The 19,282-nt window shown below is 41.7% G+C and overlaps 1 protein-coding gene across 1 annotated transcript; it reads right to left on the bottom strand.

Annotated features, from left to right (window-relative positions):
• Positions 1–4,403: 4,403 nt before the first annotated feature.
• Positions 4,404–18,626, bottom strand: LOC141171809 (zona pellucida-like domain-containing protein 1). The gene is made up of 10 exons (XM_073655444.1): positions 18,539–18,626; positions 18,227–18,453; positions 16,221–16,408; positions 13,647–13,719; positions 13,408–13,505; positions 10,639–10,725; positions 10,375–10,534; positions 9,070–9,154; positions 5,421–5,456; positions 4,404–4,480 (listed from the first exon to the last, which is right to left on the bottom strand). Exons 1-10 carry the CDS (start codon positions 18,624–18,626, stop codon positions 4,404–4,406), a joined length of 1,119 nt encoding a protein of 372 aa, XP_073511545.1.
• Between the last annotated feature and the right edge of the window lie 656 nt (positions 18,627–19,282).

Raw genomic sequence — 19,282 nt, 5'->3', positions numbered from 1 at the left:
GTGCGGCCAGCCAATCACTGTAATGCCCACAACCAACATGGCTGCGGCATTACGGTGACTGGCTGGCAATCCCTGCATGTTCAGTGGCTCTGTAAAGAGCGCCAAACGTGCAGGGCGGAGACCCGAGCTCCCACCCGAGTAACCCGGAAATGCTCGGTGCTCGCCGAACATCCCGAGTAGTGAGATGATCGGGCGAGTACCGAGCAGTGTCGAGCATGCTCGCTCAACACTAGTCAGGAGGCCACGAACGCCTCCAGCGCAGGTGGGATTATGCATTATGATGAGCTCTTTGACTGCAATATATTCTTTTTACATACATGCAGTTTTAAAATGTTCTTGTTCCAAAATGAACATATTTTTTGCCTCCTTTTCTCTTTCTTGATATGTGGGCCTGTATATACTGCATATATAATTTTTTAAAAGATATCAGTGAAATATGTAAAAAAAAAATTATTTCACTATTTTTTTATCCTTCACAATAGAGGACCACTAAAATACATTTGAAATTCTGTTTCCCTTTCTATAGCAATTATTTTTATGTATCAGACACTTTTTTTTAACACAATTCGGACTGGAAGGTGACTTTTTCTCCCTTCTTTTTTATTGTTCTTCATTTATTTCACACACTATGTCCTCCCCCCTCCCCCCAATAAAGTCTTAAAAAATAATAATTTTAGTTACATAATAATAATTTTATTTATAGAGTAACAAATAGTTACAATTAATATCGGAGTAACACATAGTTCATCGGTTACAGGAGGAGTGGGGCTCCCAAGCTTACAATATATAAGACCTTTGAGGTGGGGGGGGCATTTCAACTTTATGGCCACATACACACGTTCAGTATTTGGTCAGTATTTTACCTCAGTATTTGTAAGCCACAACCAGGAGTGGAGGAACACCACTTCTGAATTTTTCAACCACTACTGGTTTTGGCTTAAAAATACTGATGTAAAATACTGACCAAATACTGAACATGTGAACGTGGTCTTAGTGGCTAAATTCAGTCTCGTGGCCTAACTGCAGAGGTGATCTGAGACTGTTAGGACCCAGCGGTTCCTGCTCCTCCCAGCACCTGGCGATCACATATTCACTATATCCAGAGGAGAAAGCAATGTCATTGCTTCCTTATCTGTACACCCAGCGCTCGATCAGTACTGTGTTTAAAGCGATCAGGAAGGCAGAGATGGCAATTACCCATCCCTGCCTTCTCTAGGAGGAGTCTGGCTGTGTCTGTCAGTGGCTTTCCAATCCTGCAAATGATGATGACTCTGTAAAAACTATCTAAAACATCAATGCAAAGTAATATGCAGAAGTCGTTGGGTGGTCCATGAGAAGTTAAAGTGTAGCACAAACTTTTGACAGGACATATAGGCGTTTAAAAAGCTTGAATTGGTTGAGGTCCAGTTGCTGAGACCCCGACCGGTCACTAGAAGAGCAAAGCGCGACTGTAGAATAAGATGGACTCTATAGACTTTCTTTCTCAACACAGGAAGAAAGGCATCATGCACAAGTCTTCTCCGTATGTCGGATGAGACTCGCCTATTAAAGTCTATGGATGAAAAATGGGTGTATATCAAATAGATGAAACGTTTAACGTCTGATTTTTACAGCTACATTGCAATTATTAACATAGGCACCTGTATTTGGTCTTGTGAATTTTTTTTAACAGCTGATGTAAAGAACGGATGCCATACGGAGGGCAATACACCAGAAAAGTCATCTAGAATCTGGATGAAAATCGGACAATTTTTTTATGCGCTTAGATGGACTTGGCAAACCCTTCGGACGGTCCAGTCACTTAGAAATGTCCCATTCTTGTCATCAATTTCAGGTTATGGCTACAAATCAGCCATTAAAATAGATATATAGAAATGTGTATAGTGTCAGATATTGGCTGTTTGCAGAAACTAATGTGGTAAATGCTGACTGTTTCCTTTATCAACCGGCATGTGGTAAATGCTGACTGTTTCCTTTATCAACCAGCATGTGGTAAATGCTGACTGTTTCCTTTATCAACCGGCATGTGGTAAATGCTGACTGTTTCCTTTATCAACCGGCATGTGGTAAATGCTGACTGTTTCCTTTATCAACCGGCATGTGGTAAATGCTGACTGTTTCCTCTACTGTTGACTATGGCCACATATTGAGCTCGCATTTACTAAAATCTGGGCAATTCCATTGACTTATTACTGTGTATGTGAAATTGTATTCTGCGGGTAAATAGATATTAATAGCGGCTACAACACGAAATTAATTGAAAAAATATATCAAGTGCATGAAGTGCAATAAACAATTCAGGAAAAAAAACAACCGGTTAACTGATACATTTGGCCGAAATAATTTTATTTATTGGGTTTTATAAAAATGTCAAATTGAGTTCAATTAGAGCTTATAAATCCATGTGCAGAGAGCTCCATCTAGTGGCAGCGCAGGGAGAGGGAAAAACACAGCTTTGATTTTCTGAAGATTTCTGGACATTATATCAAATTTATAGGTTAAACCTATAATTAACTCCTGTACCATCCTTAGCATCCTCAGCCGTCTTTTCACCTCTCTCATGACCAATCACATAATTTTGCAGGAAAACAGCTATTTCAACTGCAAAACTGCTCTGCTGTTAAAGGGGTATTCCCATCTCCAAGATGCTATCCCAATATGTAGAAGGTGTAATAATAATATTAGCAAATACCTCCAATTACAAATGTAGTATAGTTTTTCAGATTCGCTATGTCTCTTTCCTCATGTGCAGGCATTGCAGGACCTTAGGTATCCATGGTTTTGACCACTGATATAGTGACAGTTAGATAGTTGCTAGTGGTCGTAACCATGGATACCTAAGGTCCTGCAATGCCTGCACATGAGAGAGACATAGCGAATCAGAAAAACTATACTACATTTCTAATTGGAGGTATTTGCTAATATTATTATTATTACACCTACTACATATCGGGATAGGATCTTGGAGATGGGAATACCCCTTTAAGTATTAGCCACATCCGTTGCCCTGCAAAGTTAAATGATTGTGCAGAAGGGGAAGTGAGGAAAACACGCAGTGGCACCACATCACTGCAAGGTCACTGCAAAGTCACCGCATATGAGCACAGCCTAAAGCTGTAACCTAGATGCAAAAGACAAGTTCTACACTTGTAGATATAAGGGGTTATTTCCACAATTAAAGGTTAAATTGACGACTGGGGTCCCCCTGATCCCAAGAATGGGGATCTGAAATACAGAGGTGACCACACTTGGCCATCTCTGGCACGCAAACAGATAATGAATGGAGCGATGGCGCAAATGCACACTTCAGACCCTTGTTCTTGGAATCATTGGGGTTCCCTGCAGTTGGACCCCCACTATCCACAATTTACCACCACCTGTACTTTGCACGGGTGATTACTTTAAATGTTGGGAATGAGACTGTCATGAGTCTGGGTTCGAACCCTTGAACCTGTACTTTGAGGTCAGCTTCTCTGTCTGCCAAGTCACAGCAGATACAACTTTTCTCAGGGTGGTTAGTTTCTGTTTTCCTTGCTACAGTCATTTTAGGGTAACAGGTGTTTTTATTTACTCATTTATCTGCCATATCACCTTTTGGGTGCAGTTTTATATACTTTCCCCCAGCTGGTATTTCCTGCTGGTGACAGTCTCTTTTGGATGTCCAGCTATACTGCTGTAGTTTAAGTCAGTCAGTGAAAGACCAGCTAGGGTTTATCTCTTTGTTGTTTATGTTCTTTACCTTGCACCTATCTTCTGTTTCTTTGGGAAGTATGCAGCTTATTCTCTAATAGCACGTATTTAATCCTTTTGTCTGTTTTTTTTTACTCACTTTGGGATCTTTTTTTTTTCAGCACACTTTGCCTTCTGTAGGTAATTTGCACTCTGTTTTGCCCTCCAGTTCTTTAGGAGGAACGTGAAGCACTCAACGGCCTTTCATGCGGCATAGGTCCAAGTTGCCATTGTCTAGTCTGTGGTTAGGGCTATCTGAGCTCAAGCAGGAACCATTAGAAACTGCGGGGTCAGGTTTCTCTACTATGTACAGGAACCACCAGGGTGAGCTACAGTTTTTAGTGTGTTACCTATTGCCCAAGTGAGTGGCTACACTATCATAATAAATGCTTTAAAATATAGCAGTTTGACAATGTTAATCTATTTGTCGGTCACATTGTGCATCAGTCGATTCATTATTCTTGCATGTGGGAAGAACGAAGCATGGAGCAGATGCGATACTCCGTGTTTAATCTGTGCTTTATTACACCAGGAATCATACAGTTTACAATTTATGTATCGGCTTTCTTTACAATCAGCAGTCTATCATTGTACGCAATCATTATAAATTATGTATAATCATTATACACGTTGTGCACTCTTAGTTATTTATTTACTGCAGCATTAAAGACATTTTAGAGCCACGCTGCTATGACGGCAGCGATGATGAGACCGACAAGTCCTGCATGGTTTCCGTTCAGAAGACTTGTCCCTGTAATCAACAAAAACAAGCAAATCAATATGATATAAAATAATAATAAGGATAAATGAGTTACAAATTATTGGTTAGTTTTCCTTTTTTCCAGAACCAGTGCCACCCCTTGTCAGCAGGCTGTGTCTGGTATTACAGGTTATCGCAACTCAAGTTAAGTGGACTGAGCCATAGTAATTGGACAAATCTGATGGCAGTAATCAAGCCATTTCAGGAAAAATAAAGTTTTAAACTTTTGTTTTCTTTTTAGCGAATGGCTTTGTCTAAAACTTAGAAAGACCTATAAAATTCTAAAATGCAATGAAAATACACATCTCTTTCTGGCACTTTAAAATCTCTCTATTTAGATCAAAATTGCATCCTGGCCTATGTGAGTGATACCCCAATAGAGTCACAGGGTGGTACATATGGCCAAGAAGTAGGGAAAAATGCTAATTAATTTGCTATCAGTGGTTTACAAATTCCAAGTTTAGCATATAAATTAAAAGGGACCTGTAACTTGCCATAAATATGTCATTTTATTACCTGGTATAAATGCCGCTGTTCTCCTGAATCCGGCACTATATTTCTTTTGTTCCTGTGCGTCTTCGTTCCTGAGATATGGCCTCCTCTTCCCTGCATAGAAATCTTGTCATTTAGTCAACTGGGCGTGATCCTTAACTCTCCTCTGTGGACCACACCCACTTAGCTCAATAGATAAGATTTATATACAGGGAAAAGTAGGCCATATCTCAGGAACCAAGAGGCGCAGGAAGAAAAGAAAGACAACGGCGGATTCAGGAGAACAGCGGAATTTACATCAGGTAATAAAATGACATGTTTATGGTGAGTCACAAGTCCCCCTTTAAATATGATATTTTTATTTCTATCATTATTTGTACATACTGTATATTGATATATGTCATTTTATATGTAGGAACATACATTGAGGAACACTTACCACCACTGTTAAATCCGGACCCATCACCCGTTTCCCCTGCAAAACAGATAAAAGAAAATATCATGCAGCATTTTATTTTATTACACAGATGCTTTGCTTTATCTTAGTAGCTAATTAGAAATGAACACTTCCTATGAATAATTAGGAAAGAAAATTGGATTTTTTTTTCTGTATAGTTTCTTTCAGGATATAATCCAGTATAGATAGGGATGCCATGAATTACAATTGGTCATAATGTTAAAAATAAATAAATACCAGGCACAGTGGACAATTTTCAAGGATGGTGTGAAAGAAGAACTTCTTTAATAAAACAAGGGTAAAAAAAAAGCCAGTCATGAATGCCATATAGAGTGCCTTCTATACCAGGGAATTTTAGCCACCTCTCCCCCTGAGAACTTCATTGAGCAGATGCTGCAAAATGATCAGAAAAATTATCAAAAGTGCTCAAGTAGCCTAAGAAATCATGAAAATTGAGATGAAGAGTGATTGTTATACTATGTGGAACTGCATAGAGTTCTATGAGCACTAATGTACGCAGTTAATGTAATGTATTGTGATTAATCAAAATGTTATTCATGTATAGTGTTTAGGGAAAGTCTAGGATTAAGATTAGATTATAAAGTATGGCATAATACATAGGGATTAAGTTTAAATGTGAAAGATTCAGTTATGGGCACACTAGATATAGGAAGTAGGAAGTATATTGCACAGGTTAGGATACAGATAAATGTTTGGGGCCAGCCCAGCTTGGGAGGGGACATGTTAGTTAATAAGGGGAGCACTTCCTGGTTTTTGTCAGATAGAGATGGTTGAAGATTAGATTGTAAGTGAGAGAGTGTTAGCAGCATTCAAGGTCAGAGGGCTGGAGGGAATGAAAAGTACAGACTGTTCGGGTAGCATGAGAAAGTCAACTACTGCTTTCTGCGGACTTCCCTGCAATGTTCGGGGCCTACGGCCAAAATTAGGCACTGGAAAGTGTACCTTATTCCGTTCCCACAAGTGGAAGGCGGACAGGGAGATGTGTCAGGGAGACGAGATGGAACTCATGGGAGCTGTGGGGCCGGATGGAGTATCCCAGGGGCCACGAGAGCCATTAACCCCTTTAGAGCCCATGCCGTATTAGTACGCACATTTGCGTACCCCCGGTTCAGTGAGGGCTGCTGCGCTGAGCCCTCACTGAACCGAGCACATGTCAGCTGATTCTTACAGCTGACATGTGCCCGCAACAGCCACGGGTGGAATCGCGATCCACCCGCGGCTGTTAACATGTTAAATGCCGCTGTCAATCTCCGACAGCGACATTTAACGCGCGCTTCCGGGTTGCGCGTCATAAGCCCCGCCCACCGGCGACCCCATCACGTGATCGCGGGTCACCGATGGGCGTGCATGACAACCCAGGGTCTGCAGCAGACGCCTGTGGTTGTCATGATCTCATCGCTATGAGCGCCACCTAGTGGTCGGCGCTCATAGCACAGGACCATTTCTGCTATATGCAGGGGATCTACTGATCCCCTGTATGTAGCAGAGACGATCAGACAACTGCTGCTTCTAGTCTCCTATGGAGACTATTGAAGCATGCAGTAAGTGAATAAAAAATGTTTTTAAAAATATAAAAAAAATAAAAAATATATAAAAGTTTAAATCACCCCCCTTTCGCCTCATTCAAAATAAAATATAAAAAAAAAAAACCACATACACATATTTGGTATCAACGCGTTCAGAATCGCCCCATCTATCAATATAAAAAAAGAATTAATCCGATCGGTAAACGGTGTAACGAGAAAAAAATTCTAAACGCCAGAATTACGTTTTTTGGTCGCCGCAAAATTGCAATAAAATGCAATAACGGGCGATCAAAACATTGGATCTACCCCCAAATGTTATCAATAAAAACATCAGCCTGGCGCGCAAAAAATAAGCCCTCACCCAGCCCCAGATCCCGAAAAATGGAGACGCTACAGGTCTCGGAAAATGGCGCTATTTTTTTTTAGTTTTTTTTACCAAATTTTGGAATTTTTTTTCTCCACTTAAATATAAAATAACCTATACATGTTTGGTGTCTACGAACTTGTAATGACCTGGAGAATAAGAATGGCAAGTCAGTTTTAGCATTCAGTGAACGTGGTAAAAAAAATAAATAAAAAACAACTGTGGTATTGCACTTTTTTTGCAATTTTACTGCACTTGGAATTTTTTTCCCCTTTTCCCGTACACGATATGGTAAAAATAGTAATGGTGTTGAAAAGTACAACTTGTCCCGCAAAAAATAAGCCCTCACACGGCCATATTGTCCAAAAAATAAAGACGCTATGGCTTTGGGAACAAGGGGAGTAAAAAAGGAAAAAGCAAAAACGACAAAACCCAAGGTTGCGAAGGGGTTAAGCAAAGGGATAGCTCAGAACGAACAAAGAACATGGAAACGTACTGTGCTGCAACAACAGTTGAACATGGACTGCTAAGTAAAGTTGAACTGTCAGTTATGAAGCAAGTCTCCTGATTTATATGTGGCTGTTCGTGGATCTGGAAATGTGGATGGAAGCAAAAACAAAACGGCAACATTTAGTGGATAAAAGATACATGGTTGGTGGGGAACATTGGGATTTTAGAGCTATGTTACGCCTCTGGTGCCCCTCATGTGAATGGGATCTAAGAGCTTTGTACACTGTGCGCTTCCAACAGCCACAAGACCAAGTTATAGCCAACTGGTGGAGGTGCCGGATGTCTGACCTTCACCAATCCTAACCCGTTGACTTATCCTAAGGATCTTAAGCCCCCTTCCCCAATACTAACATTACATTAGACTAACATCGGCCAAACCTGCTAACATCCACAAGTTCGTCTGACTGTCTAAGGTGTATAGAGGTCCCCGACAGAAGATTGTGGGGAGAAATAAAGATCCAGTATTTTCAATTTCGGACTGACGTTGCTTTTGCTATACGATAGATAGTCCGTTGTCACTGGAGTCCAGCGGAAGGTCTCTTTCGAGAACACAGCGTTCTTGTGCATGGAGAGTTGGTCAAATGAGCTGCCGCCCATACAATTGGCCAAAACATCATTTAGCTGACAACAATATGAATTGTATGGGAGACTTCAGTCCTGGACAAGCCCTTTAACTACTATGCAGGCTGTATGTTAATAACTGCCATGCAGTGAAATGGAGAGAGGCTTGTTGCACCCTAATCCTGCCCAATTAGCTTGATTGACATCGCAGAGGACAGTTTGTCATCACAAGCCTTTCAGGTACGTTAATCAGGCCAGATTTCTTTCCCGATTGTCTCCACTATAAAAACATAATTATCAGACATACGGGGGGGGTGTTAAAGTTCTTCTTAAGCAAAAATCAAAATCTGCTTTGGCTAGTAATTGCACCTTTAGAAAGCAGGAAGCGTAACTGTCAACTAGAAGTTGCGGTTTGGAGACCAAAGAGTGATGGGACCTCTTTAATCTCAGTTACAGACAGGGTTGGACTGGCCCACCAGAGAACCGAAGAATCCTCGGGTGGGCCCTGGCTTTTCCTTCAGGAGGGTTTATAGTGCAAACCTTGCAGCTGCTATGGGGCTCTTGAGAGGGGGAGAAAGGTGGGCCCCCATAATCAAATCCTCTGGTGGGCCCAATGTTCTTCAGTCTGACAGTGGTTACAGACATGTACCTGTTACGTAGAGCGGTCCGGATGAAATCATCACCTGCTCTGTGTTACCATTAGCTTCTCTCCTTTTCCGTGAGCCGGTGCATTTCTATATAGGAAAGTGAAATATGGATGTTGTTAAAAAATTTCTATCAGTATTTTCCCATTTTGTAAAAAAAAAAGCTATACCTAAAATGTAAAACTATATACACAGGCTATAAGAAGTGCTTTTTTTTTGTTTTTCTAGGACTAGAAATTTTTGATATTTTTTCTTATATTTTTTATTGTCAGTATGTGGAAACATAGTCAGCATGTGAATATCTTTCCATTTACCAGGGCCTTAGTGTATTCCGGTAATCCTGGTGTAAAACACTACAAATCAACCTGACATGACTGCTTATAGATATGACGCTTGTGTACTGAGCAACAATTCCATGAAAAATGCCCACAGGAAAAATGCCCACAGACATGAATGCCCATAGGAAAACTGCCCCCAAGGAAAGTAGGAGAAACATTTTTGTAATAAAATGGTGGTACATCTTATAGTCCGCTTTTACGATAGCTTACCGTGGGAGGTGCCATAATCGCATTGATGAGGAGAATCATATTGCGAGGTCATTTGTAACATAAAATGTTCACCGTCAAAAAAAAGTTCCCAAATTAAAATAACAGACTTGCGTTTTTTTCACAATTTTATCGCACTTGGAATTTTTTCCATTTTCTAGTACACTATGTGGTAAAATAAATGATGTTATGGCTCTGGGAAGAACGGGAGGAAAAAACGCAAAAACGGAGATTGGCCCCAGCGTGAAGGAGTTAAAGGGGGCTAAGGATATATTCACACACGGAAAAGTGGCACGTGCCGGTACAGCCGTGGTCACACTGTACACAGGCTCCGGAGCTATATAACATTACAGGTCGGGGGGAGTGATTATAACGTTATATCGGAACAGCCGTGGTCAAAATATACACAGGCTCTGGAGTGATATAACATATTAAAAGTCTGGGAGGTGATAATGTTATATCGGTACAGCCGGGATCACACTGTACACAGACTCCGGAGCAATATAACATATTACAGGCCTTGGGTGGAATGTGATAAATGTTGTTGTTTTGTCCATGTGGGCAATTTCCTGTGTGGGCAGTTTTCCATGTGGGCAATTTTCTGTGTGGACAATTTTCCAGTGGGCATTAATAGCTGTGGGATTTTCTCTGTGGGCATTTTATGGGGGGCATTTTTCTGGTCACCCTGAACAACATATGTGGATAACATAGACCTGAGATTTGTGTCCCTATCACATAAGTATGTTCCAATAGATGATCCCTTACAAGACATTGATCAGGCAGACAGAGGCGGGTGAAGCAGTGAAGATATATTGACGACGTTTTCTGACCATTGTGCTGCACAAAGCGAAAAGACTCAAAACTGAATTTAGCAGTCGTGCCTTGCCCATTTTGAATAACTCTTGTCTTGTTTTGTTTATTGCAGCTGTAACGAATCAAGATGAAATACAAAGAAGATTAGGTTATGCCTCTAGTACAATAGTAGCTACAGTCTAGTTAGTTTAGCTCTGGAAAGAGGCATTACATTACCCTATGAAGAAGTTGTAGCTATCATTTCCCCCAACTGTGAATATAGGGCTAGGCGTGGCGAAACATTCATCCAGATTAACAAAGTAGCTGAAGTAGAAAGAAAAAAAAGATTTGAAAAATAATTTAGCAAAATTATCATACAGTTAAAATTAAATATGAGGAAACCCCAAAAGAAGATTTTTTTTAACCTGATTTTGCTTTAAACAAATTCTCAAAAAGTTTTAAAAATGTGCACAATTTTATTTACAACATTTATACCCAAGATATACAATATGTTTGCAAATATAGTAAAACTCTATCAACTTTGTAGAAGACACCAATCTATGCTGGATGAGGCTCTGTTCACATCTCCGGATGCACACTTTTGTTTCCATTTTACATCCGTTTTTGTTTTGTTTGTAACGGATCTGTTTTTACTAGAGTAGTCTCTGCACATTTCTAGTGTTCTGGTTATTGTTAAAAAGCCAGGTAGTTCAGGTTAAATCCTAGCACTGCAGGTCCTGATTTGATGCACCTGACTACCTTTGACTGAGAAACAGGGAATGTGTTCACCTGGAAGCTCTCAGTCTGCTGGGAATGTTGAGCAGAATTGAGTGTGTTGAAGCTGGTGAGTGACCAGCCAAAACATGAGCTGTAGCTGGGAGAGAAACAAGCAAGGGTCTCTCTCTGAATGCAGACTGCACAGGTCAGCTAGGAAAGCTAAGCAGTCTGTGAGTTGGAGCTGCAGAGTAACTTGTTGAAGCTTCAGCCTGTTCAGGGTGAGCTGTGCATGGAGTTGAACACTTCTGTTTGGCACTGTAAATTGCTGGAGCTCAGGATGAAGGTGATACAGACACTGGAAGAATGGTACCTCTTCTCTGTATAAAGTTTGCTTCTAGAGAAAGGACAATAATCTGTTGGGGTAAGCCCGCACTGACATATATGTGCCTGCTGAATGGACTGTTCATTTGCTGTTATACCTTAGTGCTCAGAAGAAGCTGTTTTGTTTGAATCTTTGGAGTTTTATTGAAGCAATACAACTGCATGTTTGGACCAAACCATGTTGCCTATGTCAACGCTACCTAATGCCTATCCGTTAATGGATGACTTTACAGATGACCTTCTGTTAAGATTCATTTACCTAAAACACAAATGTTTCACTGTTAAAAACTAAAAAAAATTGGATCCAGTTGCTAACTGTTTTTGGTTGGATATCAGCTGGATTGCAGTCAAACAGAAGACATTTTAGGACTTTTCGATCTTCATTCAAATGAATGGGTCCTGTACTGGATCATTATATTTGTGTTTGTCAAAAGATAGAGATAACTACTGCACATGTGACCATAGGGCAGCATGGTGGCTGAATGGTTAGCACTGTTGCTTTGCAGCCCAGGCTTCAAATCCCATCAAAGACAATATCTGCAGGGAGTTTGAATGTTCTCCCCGTGTTTGCGTGTGTTTCCTCCCACACTACAAAGACTGAAAGGGAATGTGGATAGTGAGCCTCAATGAGGACAGGGATGATTATGTCCGTAAAGCACTACAGAATATGATGGCGCTATATAAACAATGCATAATAAATAATAGCCTTAGACTTCATAGCTAGAAGCTATAATGTTGTGCCAGGTCCATCACACTACCGATTCATGACTAGCGGACACTTTCGACTTATTATAGATTTAGTCAGGGTTTTGGTTTTGAGAACTGATGCATGTTCCCAATCAAGGTATGAATATATCAGCTCGATCTTGTCGGACAAACTTTTTACTAGGGATAATCTGCCTTTTCCATAGGATTGTCTAGCGGTGCTTCCTTTGCAACCAGTTGGTCAGAGGCTACAAAGGTCTTCAGCCCTAGTACATAGAAGCACTTAAGTGGAAGAGGCAAGAAGGCTTGGCAGGTTTGACTTAAAATTCACCTTGTACCATTTAGACTGTCCAACCACGGCTGCTAAACGATGGCTAATTGGCTACATACAAGCTGATAGGCGGGAATTTAATAGACCATTTCGACAGGCCGACAGCAATTCTATGTACACAGAACGATTATACAGTCATTCTGTGCACACAGAATATTATATAGTCAGCACATATCCTGTCCTGTTTACACGGGCAATGTACTGCCACATCCGATATTTTTCACATACAAGAAAATCGGACCAACTATTCTGATCAGAGTTTGATCAGAGTGTTGTTCGAGTATTATCCGATTTTGTCGTTTGTGGAGAAATTTAAGAAAAAAAGTTTCTCCACCTTCTCCATTCTGAGAGTCTATGAAAATTGGACCGTGCTCGGTTGTCATCAAAGTGCAGTCCGATTTTTTTTCACAGACCTATCGATATGCAATGCCGATTTTGATCCAACCCTCGGATCAAAATCATACATGTCTCCAATATTTGCCACGGACTACTCAGTCCGAGCAAAAAATAACACATGTGGATGGTCCCATAGAATATCATGGGTGCGAGTGCTATCAGTGAAAAACATGGATAACATTCGTACCCAAAATCGGACATCTGATAAACGTAAAAATAATCGCACCTGATGAAGGAGCGGTTTCCTCGTTTGTCAGGGGATTGTTGGCTTGTTTAGACGAGACAATAATTGAAGAATTGACCATTCCTAGGAACAATCGTTCCCGATTATAGACTTGTCTAAATGGCCCCACCTTTTGCCGTAGCCTATTCAGCTATACCTTCGGTAAAATCTGGATGAAAATCTAGTTGTCAATGAAACTAAAAATCAATAGAACAAAGAAATGACACATTCATCACATGAACCCATACTGTACCTCATAGCCGTGTTATTACTGGCTACTTGCACGTATATTTTCTTCTTTAGATCATAAGTGGCGCCATTTCCAGTTGCTTCTGTGGTGAAGTTTTCATCCTTTGATGAACAATGTACATGGTATAGTTAACAATCATACAATTATACGCTGCCGAAAACACTTGGGTAAAATCTAGAAAGAAATTGGAAGAAAAAAAAGACTACTGATAAGTTTTAGCTATGACTTTTGGTCACACATACCGTGAAAATCCCCATCCGTAGAGTACTGATGAAGCTACCACTGTTGTTGTTAATGGCCACCGCTCCAAAGGAACTATGGGAAATGAACAGATGCAATTGAAAGGTTTAATAAAAAAGAACGTAAAGCTGCCCGTACACATTAGATACCCGACAGCAATGAACGTACATAGAAATCATGGGGCCCCATAGCATAACTTCTAATTGCCACCCCCACGCCCCCAAAAAAATAATAATAATCAATATTTGGGGTCACAGAAGAACCTTTCTCACAACTTTGCTGCATTTACAAAGTAATTTTGCTCCTAATGAAGCCCTAGATTCCCCTTTCATTGCACCCTTAAAGTATTATGCCAACAAAAGTGCCGCACAAACACAGTAATGCCTGTGTCTGTGAGCTCTGCATCACCAGCCGTTCTGTCACATGTTAGTAAAGGCAGACGGCATGGTGGGGGGCTAGGAGTTAGACATCGAGGGGCAACGGGACCAGTTGGTAAACACCGGGAGGGGGGGTAACGGGGCCAGGAATTTAGATGGAATGGAAATATTGAATAACGTAGACTTTATATTAAGTTTTAACAATACATCCATATAGTGCTTAAATAATAGCAACATAGAATCCAAATGGTGGTTCACATCAATACTGAATTAACTACAAGCTGACGTTGATTTGTGATCTACGGTGCCATTTCAACAATGCTAGTGTTGTGGAGAGCCTAAAACCTTAGACATTAGGTAGCTGTGGGATGAATGATCATTCTGCTGACACCTATCTCTGCATGCGTTCAACCATGCCACCCATAGTCCTTCATAAAGTATAATGAACCCCCCATAGTCCTCCACATAGTATAATTAACCACCCATAGTCCTCCATATAATATACTACACCCCCATAGTCCTCCATACAGTATAATGCACCCCATAGTCCTCTTACAGCTACAGTATACTGCACTCACCCTAGTCCTCTATATTGTATAATGCACCCCCCATAGTCCTCCATACACTATAATGCACCCCATTGTCCTTCTAAAGTATACTGAACTCCCCATAGTCCTCTATATAGTATAATACACTCCCCACAGTCCTCCATACAATATATTGACCACTACAGTGTATTCACTAAAACCGTAGACATTAGGCAGCTGTGGGATGAATGATCATTCTGCTGACACCTATCTCTGCATGCGTTAAAGCGTACCATACCAACCATAGTCCTCCATATAGAATAATGCACTTCCCATAATCCTCCATATAGTATAATGTACCTCCATAGTCTTCCATATAGTATAATGCATTCCGCATAGTTCTCCACATAGTATAATATACCGTCCATAGTCCTCCATTGAGTATAATGCACTCCCCATAGTCCTCCATAAAGTATAATACATCCCCAGAGTCCTCCATAGAGTATAATACACCCCATAGTTCTCGATACAGTATAATGCACTCCCCATAGTCCTCCATACAGTATAATGCACTCCCCATAGTCCTCCATACAGTATAATGCACTCCCCATAGTCCTCCATAGAGTATAATGCACCCCCATAGTCTTCCATAGAGTATAATGCACCCCCCATAGTCCTTCATACATCATAATGCACCACCATAGTCCTCCATACAGTATAATGCACTCCCCATAGTTCTCCATACAGTATAATGCACCCCCATAGTCCACCATACATTATAATGCATTCCCCATATTCCTCCATAGAGTATAATGCACCCCCATAGTCCTCCATAGAGTATAATGCAACCCCCATAGTCCTTCATACATTATAATGCACCCCCCATAGTCCTTCATACATTATAATGAACCCCCCCATAGTCCTCCATAGAGTATAATGCACTCCCCATAGTCCTCCATACAGTATAATGCACCCCCATAGTCCTCCATACATTATAATGCACCCCCCATAGTCCTCCATACAGTATAATGCACCCCCCATAGTCCTCCATACAGTATAATGCACCTCCACAGAATGCATGGGCTTGGCTGAGCGTTCCGTGTGCTCTATGGGAAAGTCTCCTTATCTTCCTGCTGAACAAAGGGTCAACTATTGGAGTTCCAGCTCCTTTTCTCCACCAACATCATCTGTTCGGGAGAATCAAGAGGCCTCTGTAATCCCACTGATATCAGTGGGCTTAGTCAACTTTAATTAATGTTTATGGGGGCCTTGAATGTGGGACTTGGCCTACCACTGCACCTTGTGATGCTGTGATGATTAAGTGCACTGAGATTTTTTGTATGAAGGTAAATCAGAAGTTGTAAAAGAGGAGTTGACTTGTTCTTCTAAGACGTGAAGCACGGGACACAGGTAAGAGCACCCACAGTTGAATCATTTCTTCTAAATGCTGGAGGCTCCCGGACACTTATCCCTTTTGCCCTCCTGCTATGGTCACATCAGCATATGGCACTTATTTTGGATGGTAAAATAAGGTAATCGATGCAAACTTTTATCATCGGTTATACAAGTTTTTCCATCCATTGCACAGGTGTATCATCAAAAAGGCAAGGTGAGTATTGCGCCATCACTTCTACATCAGAACAGAATAAATAAAAAGTGTCCACATACTTACGTTAACAGCTCGGTGTTGTTTAATATGTACTGCAGGGGGTAGTGGCAGGAGAAGTTGTAGTATAGGTTTGTGCTGTAAGACACAAGGCCCATTTCGGCTAATGGCAATGAATCCACAAATCCCGAGATGCTGACTGCTTGGACATTTGAATACGCACTGAATTGACCTACGCCAACCTCATTTATAATCTGTGAAGGCGAAGAGTTATATTAAAGAGTTAATTCCAACATCAAAACTATAACAACCATCTAAAGGATAACTTGCAGATTGTAGGAGCTCTGACCACTGCTGAAAATTGGGCTCTGAAATGAATGAGTGCCAGTACCGTTCTGTGCTTGGTTATATCCGGCAGTCCTAGGGAGAATGAATGGAACAACGGTGTGCTCACATTCCAGACCCCCTTTATCAGAGTCAATGAGGATTCCCAGCAGTCAGGACCCCACTGATCTGCAAGTAATCATTTATCCCTTGAAAAGTGGATAGCTTTTTATACTTTCGGCACACTTATGCGCCACAGCTTTCTGGGGTTTATTGTATGTCTAGTATGATGGGTTATTCCTGTCTCAAACATTTCTGGCACATCCACATTATATGCAATAAATGTTTGACAGATGAATGTCCCACCGGTGATACCCACTTCTATCTCAATAACTGGGTCCTGTTGTTAGCTACTGTCAACAGAGAAATGTCCGTATGTAAGAGGAAGCAGAGATATCCCTGAAGATCCCTTGCAGGATGTCACATTAGTGGAGAAAGACTGCCATCTCCTGGCCAGGTGAAAGCAAATGACATCAATTTGTACCAGAAAAATTGCAGGGGAAGCAACCTTGGGTGCTGGACCTGATCAGGTGACCGGCAGGACAGAGTTCCTGAATATAAAAGCCCTGCGCACCACACGGCAAGCAGATTTGGCACCAGAGAGGAGAGTGGAGCAGACGCGGACCAAGGATGGCCCCGAAGCCAGCGTGACAGGCCCCAGCGGGAAGTCTATGCCACCAAGGTGCCAGTCACCACCTGACAAGGCTAGACTATGCCTAGGAAGATCCAGAGTTCTGACTACTCCAGTCAAGACCAGAATCTGCACCCTATACCGGTCAAGTCCCAGAGACCAGATGGTGCCAGTCAAGAGCCAAGGCTCAGTCCTTTCCGCCCCAGGCCCAAGAGACTTTCGCTGATGGTCAAGCCGTGAAGATGCACGAGGAGTCGACGACTAGAGAGACACGCCGGCTATTGCAGAGGGACAGAGCGAGAAAGCAGGGCCGTCACTTCTTCCAGCCATAACATACAGTATCGGGGTCGGGTGGGTCTAGGTAAACACATTGAGAGGGGGCCTGTTGGTGCGTGGGAGGCTCAACGCACTTTAATAGACTTCATCAGAGAAAGACTTGCAGCCTAGCGGGAATAGCCGCTAGTGCCAGAGCTACAGGAACAACGCACGTGCCACCTCCCATGAATGGGCGCACCACCTTTGTATAGAGAACATTAGCATTATATAGTGAAGAACTTTCATTGCTATTTCAATCTTATCGTTATTTGGTTCATTGTTGATTTGCTTTGTTATTATCACCAATTGTGTAGAGCTACTGTAAATTACTACTGCAGTTAAAAAGCATTATACCGTTCACTGACTGTCGTTGCCTTGTGTCCTCTGTGCGTTGCATCCAGACACCGGCTTTACACGTACATGCTCGGCTCACATCATTCATTGCTATAGGAGGTCTATAAATTATTAAGCGCAATTAAATTAATAAATTTTGCTGTAGGTCCAATCATTTAGATCCTAAGAATGGGAGTCCCAACATCCTCTGTGTGAATGGATCACTGGTGCACATGCTCAGCTACCACTCCTTTCACTTACAGGACCGCCTGGATGGCTATGTCTATCAGTCTCATAAATTGAGCTCAGCTACATATGAGCTCAAACTATTAATACATTTAAAATTTTCCAGGAAAGGGAAGTAAAAAAAGATATAACTTTCTGACCTCTTAATACAATCGGTACTCACGTTAATGAAATTTCCACAAGTATTATTACTAGAGCCATCGAGATGTAGGGTGAAATTCAAGACTGGTGGATTTGCTGAGTTATCAAAGAGACCCTTGCACTCCGTGAGGTTATGTTTTCCATTCAAGGCAAGATCATTGGGAGCAAAATTGGCAAAATAAACCGGGCAGACGTTTATGGACAGCTGAATATCTGTGGGTCCGCACGTAACCGATATATCACTATTTGCTAAAATAAAAAAAAATATAAGTGCGGCATCTGCTTACATAACATCCAATTCACATTAGCAGCCGATACAAAGGGTTCATCTTACCCGGTAGTCGGTTATATGCTGGGGAGCATGACTGGCAATTATGGGGTTGCAAGTACGAGAATATGAGCAGGATTATGCCTAGATACATCTTCCAAATCTGCAAATACCAAAATATACCCATGAGAATGAGAGTCCCACGGCTTGCAGTATCACCTCTATGCTGATGACACACAGATCTGCCTCTCTGGACCAGATATCTGCTCTCTACTAACCAGAATCCCACAATGTCTGTCCGCCATCTCATCCTTCTTCTCTGCTAGATTTCTAAAACTTAACATGGACAAAACAGAATTCATCATCTTTCCATCATCTCATTCAACCCCCCCCCATCTGACCTATCCATCAAAGTCAATGGCTGCTCACTCTCCCCAGTCCCGAAAGCTCGCTGCCTCGGGGTAACCCTGGACTCTGATCTCTCCTTCAACCACATATCCAAGCCTTTTCTACTTTCTGCTGACTCCAACTCAAAAATATCTCCCGCATCTGCACATTCCTCAACCATGAATCTGCAAAAACCCTAGTGCCTGCCCTCATCATCTCCCGCCTCAACTACTGCAACCTCCTGCTCTGTGGCCTCCCTTCTACCACTCTCGCACCCCTCCAATCTATCCTAAACTCTGTTGCCCGACTAAGCTACCTATCCCCCCACTTTTCCTTGGCCTCTCCTCTCTGTCAATCTCTTCACTGGCTCCCCATTGCCCAGAGACACCAGTTCAAAACCCTAACCCTGGCATACAAAGCCAT

Source organism: Phyllobates terribilis, unplaced genomic scaffold, assembly GCF_046119375.1.
Source record: "Phyllobates terribilis strain yellow unplaced genomic scaffold, ASM4611937v1 Scaffold_12__6_contigs__length_324123572, whole genome shotgun sequence".
Taxonomy (NCBI): domain Eukaryota; kingdom Metazoa; phylum Chordata; class Amphibia; order Anura; family Dendrobatidae; genus Phyllobates; species Phyllobates terribilis.
The sequence above is the reverse complement of the archived record's forward strand: the minus strand, read 5'-3'. Positions and strand labels throughout refer to the sequence as shown.